This window comes from Aphanomyces invadans (assembly GCF_000520115.1).
Source record: "Aphanomyces invadans strain NJM9701 unplaced genomic scaffold supercont1.50, whole genome shotgun sequence".
NCBI classification, from domain to species: domain Eukaryota; phylum Oomycota; class Saprolegniomycetes; order Saprolegniales; family Verrucalvaceae; genus Aphanomyces; species Aphanomyces invadans.
The window spans coordinates 143,804-157,691 of NW_008580195.1; the positions used below are offsets into that span (position 1 = coordinate 143,804).

A 13,888-nucleotide genomic window follows, 5' to 3' on the forward strand; every position below is an offset into this window, starting at 1 on the left:
TACCTCCGATTGGTTGATCAGGTTGCGCACACGTACACGTCAAACACGTCCCTTAAACCCAGTAGTGCACGTCTCTTGAATCCAGCGAGGTCACGTCATGTTGGTCCCGAAACACGATGACGCGGAAGATGAGACTTCTAACAGCATTGGTATCCGACCCCGCCCATCGTCCTACCGCCGTCGACGTTGTGCTGGGTTACCATTACCTCGGACGCTGAAGACGACGGCTTCGCTCCACATTGGTTGGTCGGTGCCCAGAAGTTTAACGCCGGCAACGACCCACATCTCGACGTCGTGCGTGCAGTAAAGATGACCCATGACAGCCCCTGGACAATCGTTCCTCCCCAAGACAACCGGAACGTGCTGTCCCTGCAAGTGTACCTCAACTAACATACAATTTCAATGTGGTCGTGTGCGAGCTCCGACTGACCGATGGCAAGTCGCCAAGCCCGTCAAACTGGTTGTCGAACGTGTGCGTGAGCAAATAATGTCCACCTCGTTGGACGACGATCTTGACAAATCCCCCACCGTAATACACACCTGCGATATACGAATCCGAGACAACGATTGACCTTGGGAAAATCGTCCCACAAAATGCCCGCGCGATGTAATCGACGCTGTGACTGTGTCAGCACTGTGTCGTCGCCACTCGAAAGAGCACTGCGCAAGAGAACGCAAGGCTGTTTGGAGGAGAATGCAGCCAGGTACTGACGTCAGGTTGGCCATGTGTGGACCGCCACGACGCCGGCTGGCGACGACAATATACTCTAGCCTGTCAGCACGTGCTAGCAGAGCGAGCCGGCTAACGCTGGGCCATCGCTCACGTTTCGGTCCACTGCACGTTTCAACTGCGCGTCGCCGAGGCATCTTGTCACGTTCAACGGTTTCTGAATCGGAATGACGCGTCATGGAATTTGGCGTGATCGAGGTAGGTGTTGTCCGCCGATACGAACCCAAGGGAATCCGATGTCGATGTGGCCCAACTTACACCGATAATCATGGCGTGATATTTCGTCGTCGACTGTGACTCGAGCGATGCTCGACGGAGTGGCACAGGCTACATCGATTCCAAAAGCATGTCCAATCCGCACGGCGTCACAGGCTGCCGCGGTGGCAGAGCAAGGCAACCGCGTGTGTGCGCTCCGTTTTGTTGCTGTCATTCGGAAAACTCGAACGAATTGCAACGTCCATATGTGTGTTGTCCATGCATGGTTTGCGATTTGCCGCGTCGCGCGCATGCGTTGCCGACACCCGTTCGCGCCTGACGCACTCTTGCCGCGAGAATGGAGAAAAACGGCGCCGGCTCCCCCTCCACCCGCTCGTCGTCCAACACATCGACGACGCACGTGAAGAGGCAGCGTCGTGATGCATGTCACAATCGTTGTGGAGCCGATTCGCAACGTTGTAGGCTTGGTCAAGAGATGTAAAAGATGTGTGTGTTTTTCTCGCGAGTGTCTCGCCTGTACGTGTCGGTCGAAACCTGATCTGTCCGTGGTCGACGTCACACGCTCAAGGGAGGCCATCCCGCAGCGCCGTACCCAGTCTTTTTCGCGCTGCCGTCGCACCTCTACGTGTGCTTGTAGTGTGGGCGAGCCGCTGTCCGTCTGACCGACCCACGCAATGCCAACGCGACCATTGCACAGGGCGCACCCACAGGTTATCCTAGAGCAGGCTCGATGGTGGGTGCGATCTGGCCTTGGACATGTACGGCAGCGCCGCCGCCGCGCTGGATGTGGGCACGTCGTGTGAGGGCACGTTTTGCTCGAAACATGTCGTCAAATAAGACAACTATGGTTGTACGCGATAGAAAAATCAAGTAATATAGGGTAAAGCTGGGGCAATAGACCGATATTTTGACCCGTTCGCCAGATCAGACACATGGTTTTCATGCACGAAGGCAGAGTGGCCGGTGGTAGGTGGCACCGCTGATCCTCGGTTCGCATCGCAGAGCTCATTCCCGCACACATGGCATCCAACGCGTCCAGCCCAGTGTGCACGACGCTATCGACGTGCCTGGCCTACGGCAAAGTCTCGTGCGACCGCGGCACGCAGGAGTGCCCGCCGTGCATTTACATCGACGCCAAGGGACGCCACCTGTGCTATGCGCGCATCACGGGCACGGCGCTGTGCCCGTTTGTGAACACGACGGCAGACTGCAGTACGTACGTCGGGCTCGATGTGCGTGCCGACTCACGTGTCTCGACAGGCGCGTCCAACGACACGGCGCCGGTGCCGATCCTGGTCAACAAGACGACGACTCCAGGCTGGACAACCACGATCGCACCGAATGCAACGATCGATGACGCATCGTCCGACCACCTCACCCCGCTCGACACTGGTCTCATCGTGGCGGTGGTCGTCCTCGCCCTCGCCCTCGGCATCACGATCGTGGTGTTCATCTCGAAGCATCGGTATCGACCTGGCGTGCCGTACGTCCCCAAGGGGAACCAGTTTCGTGGCCGCGACGTTGTGCACGTCAACCATCCAGCGCTCCAGAGCAACCAGCACAACTTTCGATCGCAGCCAGGGTCGACGCACGACTGCTTAATGTCGCTCAACCCGATGCACACCCCCGTGTTGGGCGAGCCCACGACGCTGTCCGCATGCTATTCGCACGAGTCACCCGTGTGGCGGATGAGCACGTCATCCAACATCATGACCTAACTTAACAAATTCCACAACGTACTAAAATACATCCGACGACCGAACGACCGAGTCATCTCTCGGCGGCTCCATGATGTGGCAAAACGACTCGGATCGCCCGGACTCGAGGCTGCTCTGTGTGTCCAAATACGCTTCCGACATGGCAACCAGCGTCTTGGTCATGGCTGCCGCCGTCACGTGGTCGGGCATGTGGTGATGGCTGAATGACGATGGCCTGATACAGGGTGGCGACGAACAAACCGTCTTGACAAATTGCATTGGAGTCGACGGGCGCCGCGGCGGATTTTGTGCGTGGGTCGAGCGGATGTGCAGGATCCCAGCAACCGCGATCGCTGCAGTGAGCACGAGCACAGTCACGAAGAACCCAATGCTGAGACTATTCCACGACGACGACGATGGCGACGACGAGGTATCGAGGGAGACGGTCGAGTCTGGCGACTGTTGGGACGGCAGGGAGTGGTTCGTGGCGCTCGAAAAGGTTTTATTTCGGAGCGGCGGAAGAGTCCGCGCCGTTCCACCGCTGCAGTCGGCGGTGGTGTTGACAAACGGGCACAAGGCAGTACCAGCAACTTTATCAAAACACAGCGTCTGGCCCTTCGCGTCGACGTACATGCATGGCGGACATTCCTGCGTGCTGACGTCGCACACCATCCTTCCATACGCCAAACATGCCTTCAATGAAGTGCAGAGCGGCGGAGTGGAGACATCTGCAGTGGACGCCGCGTGCGCGACAAGCGCCACGGCTGCGGCGATCACCAAGGACGCGACAAATCGGATCATGGTTACACCAAGATCGAGTGTGGCGGGGACGAGATTACGGCGAATGGAGCTGTTGGTGTCGGCTTGATGGGTGGGGAGAGATGCGTCGTTGTGGTTTTACGCGCTCAAAACTACTTCGAGCTTTCCACCTGGTGGAACTTCAAGTCGAGAACACCAATGTTGCACGATCGATGGGTGGCTCGATCACACTATCGCGTTCGAGGATCGCAGGAATCGCGCGGCGAGGCAGGGCTCTGACGTGGCAGCAGGTCCATGGAGCAGCCAGGATGCGGTAGCCGCGAGAGTAAACGTCGCATGGCTGGATGCGTGCCAGGCAGCTTGTCGGGGAAAATGGAGGGCAACGAATGTTTGGAATCACGTCCAACTGGCCACCGCGACGAACGACATTGGGACATTCCCACGACGCTTCAACGACGATCCGAAAGCTGGCGGTCCCTCCTGCCCGAAGTTGGAGGGCGACGCATGGTGCCATTATTCCAATGCCATGTGGCATTGAAAAGTGTGTATCGCTGCCGTCGGGACCATTACACACCAGGTGGTGTTGCCGCGTCACATAGGTAGAAATCTCGGCCGTCTCGTTCTCGGGAGACGGCCACCATTTTTGCCGAGCTGTTGTCTCACTCGAGTCCTTGCAACTATCGGGAACAACGAGGATGTGGGGCATGACAATACTGGTCAGCAGTTGCACCGACAGACGTGGGGGCTTTGCATCCCGGTGGTGCAAAGGAAGAATGGGTTTGAGATCGTCGTGAGTGGGTTCGGTTCAGAACTGTGTGGCGTCGTGAGCACGATGTCCACATCATGTCGGCATGTCAATGCAATTATTCTGGCGCAATGGTCCGTTCTGATGCACCATCCGATGCGGGAGAGGTCAACAAGACAATGTTCGAAGGATAGTGACCGCCTGGGAGAAGGAGGCCCTGCATTCCATCGTGGCCACAACGCACGGGTCTTCAGCGTCCACATGATGGCGACCACGGCATCCGCTTTCCTTAATTCGCAGGAGCTTTGCCACGTCGTTTTACGATGGCTTGTGTCTCGATCGCCCAGACAGCTGCTACGTACAGACGAAGCCCTCTGGGAACGCCAGCAGCTTCGGCACAGACCATGACATCGCTGACGTGTGTGGATGCCATCACCGCCGAGCAGGTAGCCATCTCACCAAATCGTAAATCACAACGTCACCCCCATCTCCGTGGAGCTGACGTGGGGGCTGCGACCCATGGCAGGACAATGGAGAGGTTTGAGCTCAACGTCTCTCGCCAAACTACGCCTCGGGCCGCTGATTCCGAACTGCCCAGCTGTCGAATCATTCGAATGCTGTTCCTTGTGCCACTTCGGACCTGCACGACCGCAATTGTAGCTCCAACTACATACCCGGAGGCGAGCGGCCCATGGCGCCTGCCGCGGCATTCGCAACCGATCCTTCCTCTGTTCCTAACTTGTTTGCATAGTTTTGACAGTGTGCAAGGAGGGGTTTGAATCGAGCGGTAAAACTCTAGGAATTCATGGATGCCGCATGCTCCTTTCAGTGAGACCACGAAATGCGCGCATTGAAGCTGTCGTGGTGGAATATGAGTTTTGCGCCGCGTTGACTTGGCGACTTTCCGTGGGAGAAGAAAATAACACTCGACGGGACAGGCTGCTCTCGATGGCCTCGAGCAATGCGTCGGGTTGGTCCGCAAACTCCCAGGCTCAGAGCAGCACAAAGCACGCCCCATCAAGGACTCTTCGCACAAGATTGCTTCCAATGCACCGTCCTATACATGTATCTTGTCTCGGCGGTCAATCACTTTTAGGCAGCGTCCCCCCACGAAGCGTCGTTCTCGACTGATGTTCCGCGCTTGCATCGACGACCGATTATACGTCGGTCCGGCGGCCTCATTTCTCCCGTCATGAATGCTCTCGGTTCGCGCCGCAAGCGAAAGTCCCTCTGGGACGTCGGCGATCCCCGCGTCGATGACGGCAGGATGCCTAGCAGCGACACCATCCGCCGACCAAGCGACGGGCGTGGCGGTCGCAGTGCGTCGGCGGATGGCCGCAGGCGGTCATGGTCGCGACCGCACCAGCACCACCACGGGTCGCATGGGTCCAATTTCTCGTCGAGTTCGCACCACCACCCCAACCACAACTCGACAGCGTACCCTCCACGGCGGCATACTCCGCCGCCACAGCAAGCACCGTCTGCGCCGTCGCTTGCCAAGCCAAGGGATCCGCCCCGGTCGATGTCGTCGTCGTGGCTACCGAGTAGATAAACTTTGTACACACGATGTGTTGGCGACAGACCAGGGATTGCGATTCCGCGCCACGGACTGCTCTGGACGAGATGCCCGAGGTCCCAAGTTGCGGTGGGGGTATAGAAACCGGTGGACATCACACCACGTTGTTGCTGTGCTTCTTGGCCCCGAAACGAGGCTTCTGCGCGATTGCACACTGACGCTCGCGACATGGTCGACATTTCTTGCCTTGGTTCACTACAGATGCGATGATTTCCGTCGGGGGCTACCATCATGGAGGACTGCAATTGTCAGAGCGGGGGGATGGCGAAGGCATTGTGGACGCTGGCAATGAAGGGCAGCTCACCACCCCTTTCGCACGCACGGTAAGCTCGCTCGATGCAGTACCGACCCTCTCGCAAAGGAATGCCTGTTTGCGGCGTGTTCCGTTCAACTCTTGACCGCACTGCTGTGGCTGTCGTCATGCCGAATGGTAATAGCCCTGCATGCAGAGTCGGCGACCTTTCGTCAGGTGACGTTACGACTTGTCAGTTACGTCAGTTGGGTCGTGGCTTACAAACGCCCTATGTGGCGAATCCACGACCTTTCATGCTTCGACCGCCATATCAGCTCTTGCAACGCCCGGCGAGCGCCACGGCCGTGCTTTCAAGCGCTTAACGGAACGACTAGTTTGCCATGCGACGGATAGGCTTAGTGGGCATGGCTGTGGCCACGGTGGCGAAGGCGCGCGTGGCGTGGGTCGTGGGTCGCCCTGGAGAAGACCTGTCGATGGAACCGCAGAGGTTGCCATACGCCGACGACGAAGCGACCGCCGCGACGAGTCCATCCAAGATGCGCCCCGATGGGTATGCCCAATGTCGTTGGCACGTTCCTGGAGCGATGCGACCCGCGCTCGATTTGGACGTCACCCACGACACTTCTGTAGCCGATTCCATGTGCTTTCCCAATGTGTTTGCCAGCAAATCGAGCTTGTATTTTCCATACCCCCAGAGCAGCTACCACTACGATCTGGACAACGTCGTGTATACCCCCGAAGGTGGCCCAAACCCTCACGTGCGTGTCGAAGTTACCACTGCCATGAGCGACATCGGCTCGAGCCCCACGGTCACGCGTGGCGCGTACGGGTTCAAGGATTTTGAGACGCATGGACCCGACATCTTGTACGACCAAGTGCCTCAGTCCCCCGGCGTGTATCAAGTCACTTTGACCGCGTACGACTTTGAAGACGCCGTCGCGGGACCGATCGAATCCAAACCCTGCTCGACGTGCCTGTCGGTGACGGATCGATTTCGACCGACAAACACCAAGCCAGCCGACTGTCAAGACAAGCCCGCCCAAGTGTACGCAAAGCGTGCTTTGGATGCGTACATAGCGCAGGTCGAAGAGCTCGTCCTGTATCGACAAACGGCCGCCAACAACGCGTGCAGCGACGCTCGGTGCGACGAAGTCTTTGTGGAGCGCACCGAGTTGTTCCAGCTCCAGCATACGTACAAGAACGATGGCGATTCCGCCGTGCCGGACAAGCTCGATCACTGGCTCGACTGCCTCTCCAGGCCTCTATCGCCAGCCGAACGCACTCGGCTGTCGATGAATCCAATCCAAGCGGACGGCCGAGTCCAGTACGCTGACGGCACGGCGACGCCGCCAGTTTGTGCCCGGACGTGCGCGTACAGCGTGAGCCTGCGCGAGTACTACACGCCTTACGAGTGTCCATCCGACTCGGGCCAGCACAACCACCGCCGAGTGTGCCAAGGCTCGATCGATCCGGCAGGGTTCGACACTGAAAAGTGTGCTTTCTCCCAGACGCTGGTCTTGAATGGCCCCACGCTGTCCCCCACGGCAACCGTGAATCTGCAAAACGAGATCAGTGGTTTGGGAAATAGTGTGACGCTCCTCCGCAACCTCGATCGGATTTTTCCAGGCGCCAACTACCCCGAGCCGCTAAATCGGTACAAAGAGCTCCACTTCGACGTGCGGTGCGACAAGACGTCCCCTTCGTTTGCATCGTTTTGCCACGACAAGTTCCAGATCAAACTGAGTGCACTCTTTGAACTTTCCAGCGATCTGAACGCCGATCCGAGCGTGCAGGGGCTGCTCCACGGCCTCCCGTCGTCGCAAATCGTGTTCTGGCGTGTTCGCCAAACCGAATCCGGGGCCTGGCACCGCATCGTCGACAACGAGCTGGACGATGTCAACGGCCGGCTCTCGTTTCCCCGATTCGAGACCAAGCTCACTTTTGAAGCGCACTCGGCTTGCGGACATGTCCAAACAGTCGTGTGGACGATCTTTGTGCACCGCACCGAGGCTCTCGTGCCCAACACGTGGTGGAATAGCTTGTGGGCGTGCGGGGCGAATGCGTGCACAGTCGCCAAGTCGGACTTTCGTGTGTGCAAGTTTGAGTTCAGCTCGACGGCGGCAGCGTACAAGGAGATGCTGCGGCCCTCTCCAGTGTCCCTGACACCCAAGACGCGCGGTGGCCGTGTCACGTTCAACACGTTCGCCCGAGGCACAGCATGCCGCGGGGAACCCGAGACGTACTTGACGCTGCACGAAGGCGCGTGCTACAAGTACGACGATATTTGCAGTCACTTCGACCAATGCAAAGGCAAGGGACAGGTCCGCAGCATATCGGTCCAGCTGTGTCGCAAAACCAAGACGGCGTTCGTGAGTTACTTTCACGCTCCGTGGTGCGACGAAAGACGAGCGGCGCCGGAGAAGGTGCCCAGACTGTGCAACACGTGCGATGCCAGCAACGGGTGCTTGGAGGAGGCCGAGTGCTACTTTGGCCCCACGGAGACCCCCGAGTCCCCGCCGATGCCGCCTGTCGCCACCTCTGTCGATGTCAAAATCCACTGGGGCTTCCACGGTTTCCACTGTTGGTGGGAGTACGACAACTCCACCCCGACTCCGTCCTTCTGGCTCGACACGAACGCCGAGATGAGCCAAGTTCCGATCAAAGTCGACCTCGCCCTCACGGCCTTGCCCGACACGCCGTGGACCGGACTCACTGTCACGTGTAACCTTGACTTTTCAACAATGACGGGCGTCTCGAAGACCGTCACCATGTCCAAGCGATTCGGAGTTGAGCGGTGCGAAGAGCCGTGGGCTGCCGACACGGCCAAGCGCATTCGACACACGTGCGACAAAGTCGCGTGGTACGAAGGCCGCCAGCGACAGCCGGCGCCGTTCCAGGCGTGCGGTGGCGCCACTGTCTTCCCAATCACGACGGCCAAGTCGGCGGCGATAGCGACGCAGTTCTTGGACGTGGGCGAGCTCACGTGTTGCAATGACAGGATGCTCGACTACCAGTACACATGCCGTCCCTTTCATCGGAACTTGAGCATCAAGCGGTGCTCGCCTGCATCCTAAGCCAACGGTTGTATGTGCCGTACTCTCTATGTATGTAATTCGACTTATTCCATCTCCGTCACCGACGCCGTAGCTGTCCAGCCACACACGCCGCAAACAGGCATTCCTTTGCGAGAGGGTCGGTACTGCATCGAGCGAGCTTACCGCGCGTGCCAAAGGGGCGGTGAGCTGCCCTTCATTGCCAGCGTCCACAATGCCTTCGCCATCCCCCCGCTCTGACAATTGCAGTCCTCCATGATGGTAGCCCCCGACGGAAATCATCGCATCTGTAGTGAACCAAGGCAAGAAATGTCGACCATGTCGCGAGCGTCAGTGTGCAATCGCGCAGAAGCCCCGTGTCGGGACCAACAAGCACAGCAACAAGGTGGCGCGATGTCCACCGGTTTCTATACCCCCACCGCAACTTGGGACCTCGGGCATCTCGTCCAGAGCAGTCCGTGGCGCGGAATCGCAATCCCTGGTCTGTCGCCAACACATCGCGTGTACAAAGTCTAGTTTATCTACTCGGTAGCCACGATGACGACATCGACCGGGGGGGATCCCTTGGCTTGGCAAGCGACGGCGCAGACGGTGCTTGCTGTGGCGGCGGAGTATGCCGCCGTGGAGGGTACGCTGTCGAGTTGTGGTTGGGGTGGTGGTGCGAACTCGACGAGAAATTGGACCCATGCGAACCGTGGTGGTGCTGGTGCGGTCGCGACCATGACCGCCTGCGGCCATCCGCCGACGCACTGCGACCGCCACGCCCGTCGCTTGGTCGGCGGATGGTGTCGCTGCTAGGCATCCTGCCGTCATCGACGCGGGGATCGCCAACATCCCAGAGGGACTTTCGCTTGCGGCGCGAACCGAGAGCATTCATGACGGGAGACGCTGGCGGGGCGGGAGTTGTGGTCGACGGGGCATGCTCCTTGGAACTTCCGTTATCTGGAGTATGGGCAGAGATGACGGAACCTTCCTGCTGACGAATTGGCGATGGCGTCAGTGGTGGGACCGGGGGTTGATGTAGGCGTGTAGAATCTGGAACAGGCGCTTTCAAGGCGAGAGCAGCGATTGTCGTTCCTGTGTCAGTCGGCGACGGGCGCGGAGGACTTGCTGTATACTCACCTTCTTCAGCTTCGTCTTCTTTCAGGGGTGGAACGGCTTGGGCTACTGCGAGAGTTGCCACAGTGACGCCGGCATGGACACGTGGAGAAGTTGGCAGCACAGTGGGAACGGTAGCTGACGCGACAAGGTGATCCAGGCGAGGGGCTTGAATCGATTGACCGGCGTGGTGCGGACTCACAAGGGCGGAGACGCCGTGGCTTGCTGACCCTGGTGTTTCGTCATTGTGAGCACGAGGCCTGGGACTGGTTGGAACGCCGGAGGTGTGATGATGGCTACTGCTACTGGCAGTGCTCACCGACGGCACGATATCTGGCTTAGAACTGCAGACTTCTTCGTCCTGGTTGCGGACTTTGGGGCCGAGATGTGTAGTCCACTGGTTCACCCACTTCTTTCTCGGAGGAACGAAGGGACTGCTGCGAATGAAGTCACTACTCTTGTGCAGCGCTAACGATTTCGTTTGGGTGTGACAGGTGTCGTCTTGGTTGCCAGCGTCGCACGCTCCTGTTGGGACTGGGCCTGTAAGTGCGTTGTCGTCGTCGTCACTGGGGGACCGCTTGTGCTTCTTTTTCTTGCGCTGCTGCTTCTGCGTCTTGTCCGAGCTGTTGTCCGACAGACTTAGCTCGTCCTCCTTCTTCTGCATCTTCTCGATCGACGCCCAGATCTGCGCCGTCTTACGCGCCTCGCGACTCATGGTCCCGCGGGATGGGTGCTGTGCCTGCCGACTTCAAATTTTCGTCCTTCCACAACAAATACCAGGAAATTATTTAATTTCAAAGGAAACCTTGTTGACAGTCGAATTAAAATTCATACACTCGACAAGATACATGTTTAAAAATGCACTGGTTTCAAAAAAGCCAGTCTCCTTCTCATTCAAAATAGAATTGAATTTTGAATACAAACATCTATTAATTAAAAAAAAGTTTGAACGATCTCTGATTGGCTCGATTCAGGAGAGGTGACAGCCGTAGCCCCTCGAGAATTTACGCGAGCTGGCATGTATTCCGTCCTCTCCCCTCATGCCGAGTTTGGAAAATGGCATCCGCGGCGTCACATTTGACCTAGACGACACGCTGTGGTACGCGCAATCGCCGCTATCGTTGGTCTCACTCAATGCGATGCAGGTGTGGAAAAGAGACCCTTCGAAGAGCTGCCCAAGTGTTCCATGAGCACCTGGAACGTTCGTATCCTCTCATCACGCAGTCGCTTTTCGAAACGACTTGGGCCTCTGTCATGGCAGCATCTGCGATGCGGGATTTCACTGCGCTTCGCCAAGACACTCTGATTAAATGTGCGAGAAGCGTTGGCTACGAGCAACTCGACAATGTCGTCGCTACGTCGATGCACACATTCCTCGCAGCACGAAGCTCGCCCGTGTTGTTTGAAGGCGTTGAACGTGTGCTCCAACGACTACAGGTGTAGCTGTTTTCGACGTCAAGTGCTCACGAGCTTGTAGGAAAGGCAGATGCGACTTGGCGTCATCACAAATGGCAATTGCCAACGCAAGTACCTTCCCCCCATCCTTCGAGGTGCGTTTGGCGACGTTTGGGTCGCCCCAGACTCTTCGAACGGCTACAGCAAACCACATCGCGGTGAGTACACTAGTCCTTCGATCAATGGATGACGCACACGATATGCATAGTTTTGTTTGAACGCGCGTTGTCGTTGCTGAAGCTGGACGCGTCGCATGTGGTGCACGTCGGCGACGACTACATCTGTGACATCACAGGCGCAAAAGCAGTACGTGCGCAGATCCCGTCCCAACTCGTTTATTCGTAAAATCCTCTTTAGGTTGGCATGCGAACCATTTGGATCACTTCTGACCCTGTGGACGCGTCCATGTACCCCGACGCCGATGCAATTGTCCGTAGCATTGCAGAAATCATCGCGGTGCTCGAGACCTGGTCAAACGTCAAATGGTGACCTCCAATGACTTAATCTACCACGCTCTCTCGTCCTCATAATCAACAAGGCAGTGCGCGGCGGGTAAAATGGCTCACTGTCTCAACCGCGATGCTTCCCGCGGTCGTCGCGGGAATTGCGCCTCGCACATACACAGACGACAGACACGGGGTGAGTCCCGCCCACTTCCTGCCGCAGTCAATTCGCTGCAGTCGGACAAGTTAACGCGAATGACTGGGCAGACCGGTCGTTGTTGCGCTGGCAACGAGAACGGCGAACGCCGCCATCGATTGAGCGTAGGCCATGGATGAATTTCATCGATTTTTCCATAACTTTTATAAATAGCAATCTACGGTTAAAAAAGCACACCCAAACGTGGAGGACCAACTTGATCATATAAATATTTAAAGAAGAATGTACACTTGCCATTCATTGTGACATGTCATATCGTTTAGAATATGTACTCCTTGGAAGTTCTACACCTTTTCCCAATCAAGTTGCGAACTTTTTCCAATCAAGTTGAATCGGATATAAAATGTAAATTTTCACGAGAGATGTGGAGTGCAAAAGTTCGGATCAACATGAATTTTGTTCCAATCAAAGTGAACCACAGAAGCGCGCTATTTATGTAAACTGTCAATGCAAAATGATCATTTTCCAATCACCCGACTTGTCTTCGCATGAAAACACACAAAGACCCCACCGCGGAGGAGAAGAAGCGTGTTCCTCCGCGGCGACAACTGGAAGCTCGTCACCCAGCACAACGACATGTCCCTCGCCACAGCGAGGCGAGTTGTGACCACCGGCCGAACGACTCTGCTGCCACGAGGTGGCTTTCGACCCGCCAAGTCCAAGGTCACCCCCGAGATCCGTTCCGCTCTCGAGCAGTATCTAGACAAGAACTGTCAATACACTCTTCGTGAAATGCAAACCTTTGTTGCTGCCGACTTCGCCGGCACTGATCTCTCGGTCCAAACCATCAGCCGCCACATTTTGGGCAAGCTGTACACCGTCAAGCAAGTGCGCATCGATCCGGCGACCTGCAACAACGACATCAACAAGCAGAAGCGACGTGAGTTTGCGCTCAAGCTCAAGCAACACAAAGACAACGGGGGCTACATTGTTTATTACGACGAGTCGAATTACAACGTGTACTGCAAGCGGAGCTTCGGGCGATCCAAAAAAGACGCGAGAGCCACTGTCGTGCTGCCGCCGTCGCAGGGTCCGAACTTGCAAGTCCAGTGCGCCGTGTCAGCGGAGCAAGGCCTTGTCCACTACAAGCTCGAACGCGGCAGCATCCGCATGGAATAAAACGCGCTTTTCGTGGAAGAAGTCTGCGAAGCTGTCAAGCGGTCCGACACCTGGCGCGACCACTTTGCCGGCAAGCGCGTTGTCATCGTGTTGGACAACGCGCCGGCCCATTCGCAAACGGAAAGTCGCGTTGTCCAACACGATGACATGACGCTGCTGCGACTTGGCCCCTACTCACCGATGCTGAACCCGATCGAAAGCTGCTTCAGCGTCTTGAAGGCTCGCATTATGAGCTACCTCGCCCTCCACACTGATGCTATATTCGAGCGTGGTGAGTATGGGACGTTTCTCGAACGACGAATGGTCTTACTTGAGGATGCTGCTCTCGCTTCGCTGCCAAGCATCACGCAGCCGTTGGTGGTCCGCGAGGTCATCTTCTGTCAGCGCAACGTCGAAAAAGCCATCCTATTGGAGAGCATGGTGTATGGTCAGTAGGCAGTTAATATTGAATAGAGCAATTTAGCAAGCCGGGATTTTGAGTCAAATTCCAGACTTGACTTCGAGGACATGGACACGCACCCTTCGAC

The 13,888-nt window shown here is 57.1% G+C and overlaps 5 protein-coding genes across 7 annotated transcripts; 3 read left to right on the forward strand and 2 right to left on the reverse strand.

Annotated features, from left to right (window-relative positions):
* The first annotated feature begins 1,891 nt into the window (after positions 1-1,891).
* Positions 1,892-3,529, forward strand: H310_13344 (hypothetical protein). The gene is made up of 2 exons (XM_008880812.1): positions 1,892-2,158; positions 2,207-3,529. Exons 1-2 carry the CDS (start codon positions 1,966-1,968, stop codon positions 2,662-2,664), a joined length of 651 nt encoding a protein of 216 aa, XP_008879034.1. The 5' UTR covers positions 1,892-1,965; the 3' UTR covers positions 2,665-3,529.
* H310_13345 (hypothetical protein) lies at positions 2,686-3,444 on the reverse strand (the record flags this gene model as incomplete). The annotated part of the gene is made up of 1 exon (XM_008880813.1): positions 2,686-3,444. One exon carries the CDS (start codon positions 3,442-3,444, stop codon positions 2,686-2,688), a length of 759 nt encoding a protein of 252 aa, XP_008879035.1.
* A 2,730-nt stretch (positions 3,530-6,259) lies between the features above and the next one.
* H310_13346 (hypothetical protein) lies at positions 6,260-9,114 on the forward strand. Its single transcript, XM_008880814.1, has one exon. It carries the CDS (start codon positions 6,357-6,359, stop codon positions 9,048-9,050), a length of 2,694 nt encoding a protein of 897 aa, XP_008879036.1. The 5' UTR covers positions 6,260-6,356; the 3' UTR covers positions 9,051-9,114.
* Positions 9,115-9,402: 288 nt separating this feature from the next.
* On the reverse strand, positions 9,403-10,880 carry H310_13347 (hypothetical protein). The gene has a single exon (XM_008880815.1). It carries the CDS (start codon positions 10,840-10,842, stop codon positions 9,547-9,549), a length of 1,296 nt encoding a protein of 431 aa, XP_008879037.1. The 5' UTR covers positions 10,843-10,880; the 3' UTR covers positions 9,403-9,546.
* A 277-nt stretch (positions 10,881-11,157) lies between these two features.
* Positions 11,158-12,176, forward strand: H310_13348 (hypothetical protein). Of its 3 annotated transcripts, none has more exons than XM_008880816.1 (5): positions 11,158-11,226; positions 11,273-11,564; positions 11,605-11,740; positions 11,791-11,888; positions 11,940-12,176. In XM_008880816.1, exons 1-5 carry the CDS (start codon positions 11,168-11,170, stop codon positions 12,069-12,071), a joined length of 717 nt encoding a protein of 238 aa, XP_008879038.1. In that variant the 5' UTR covers positions 11,158-11,167; the 3' UTR covers positions 12,072-12,176. The 3 variants fall into 3 exon arrangements, with proteins under 3 accessions (XP_008879038.1, XP_008879039.1, XP_008879040.1); XM_008880817.1 differs by having other exon boundaries at positions 11,614-11,740; XM_008880818.1 differs by having other exon boundaries at positions 11,614-11,888.
* Positions 12,177-13,888: the final 1,712 nt, after the last annotated feature.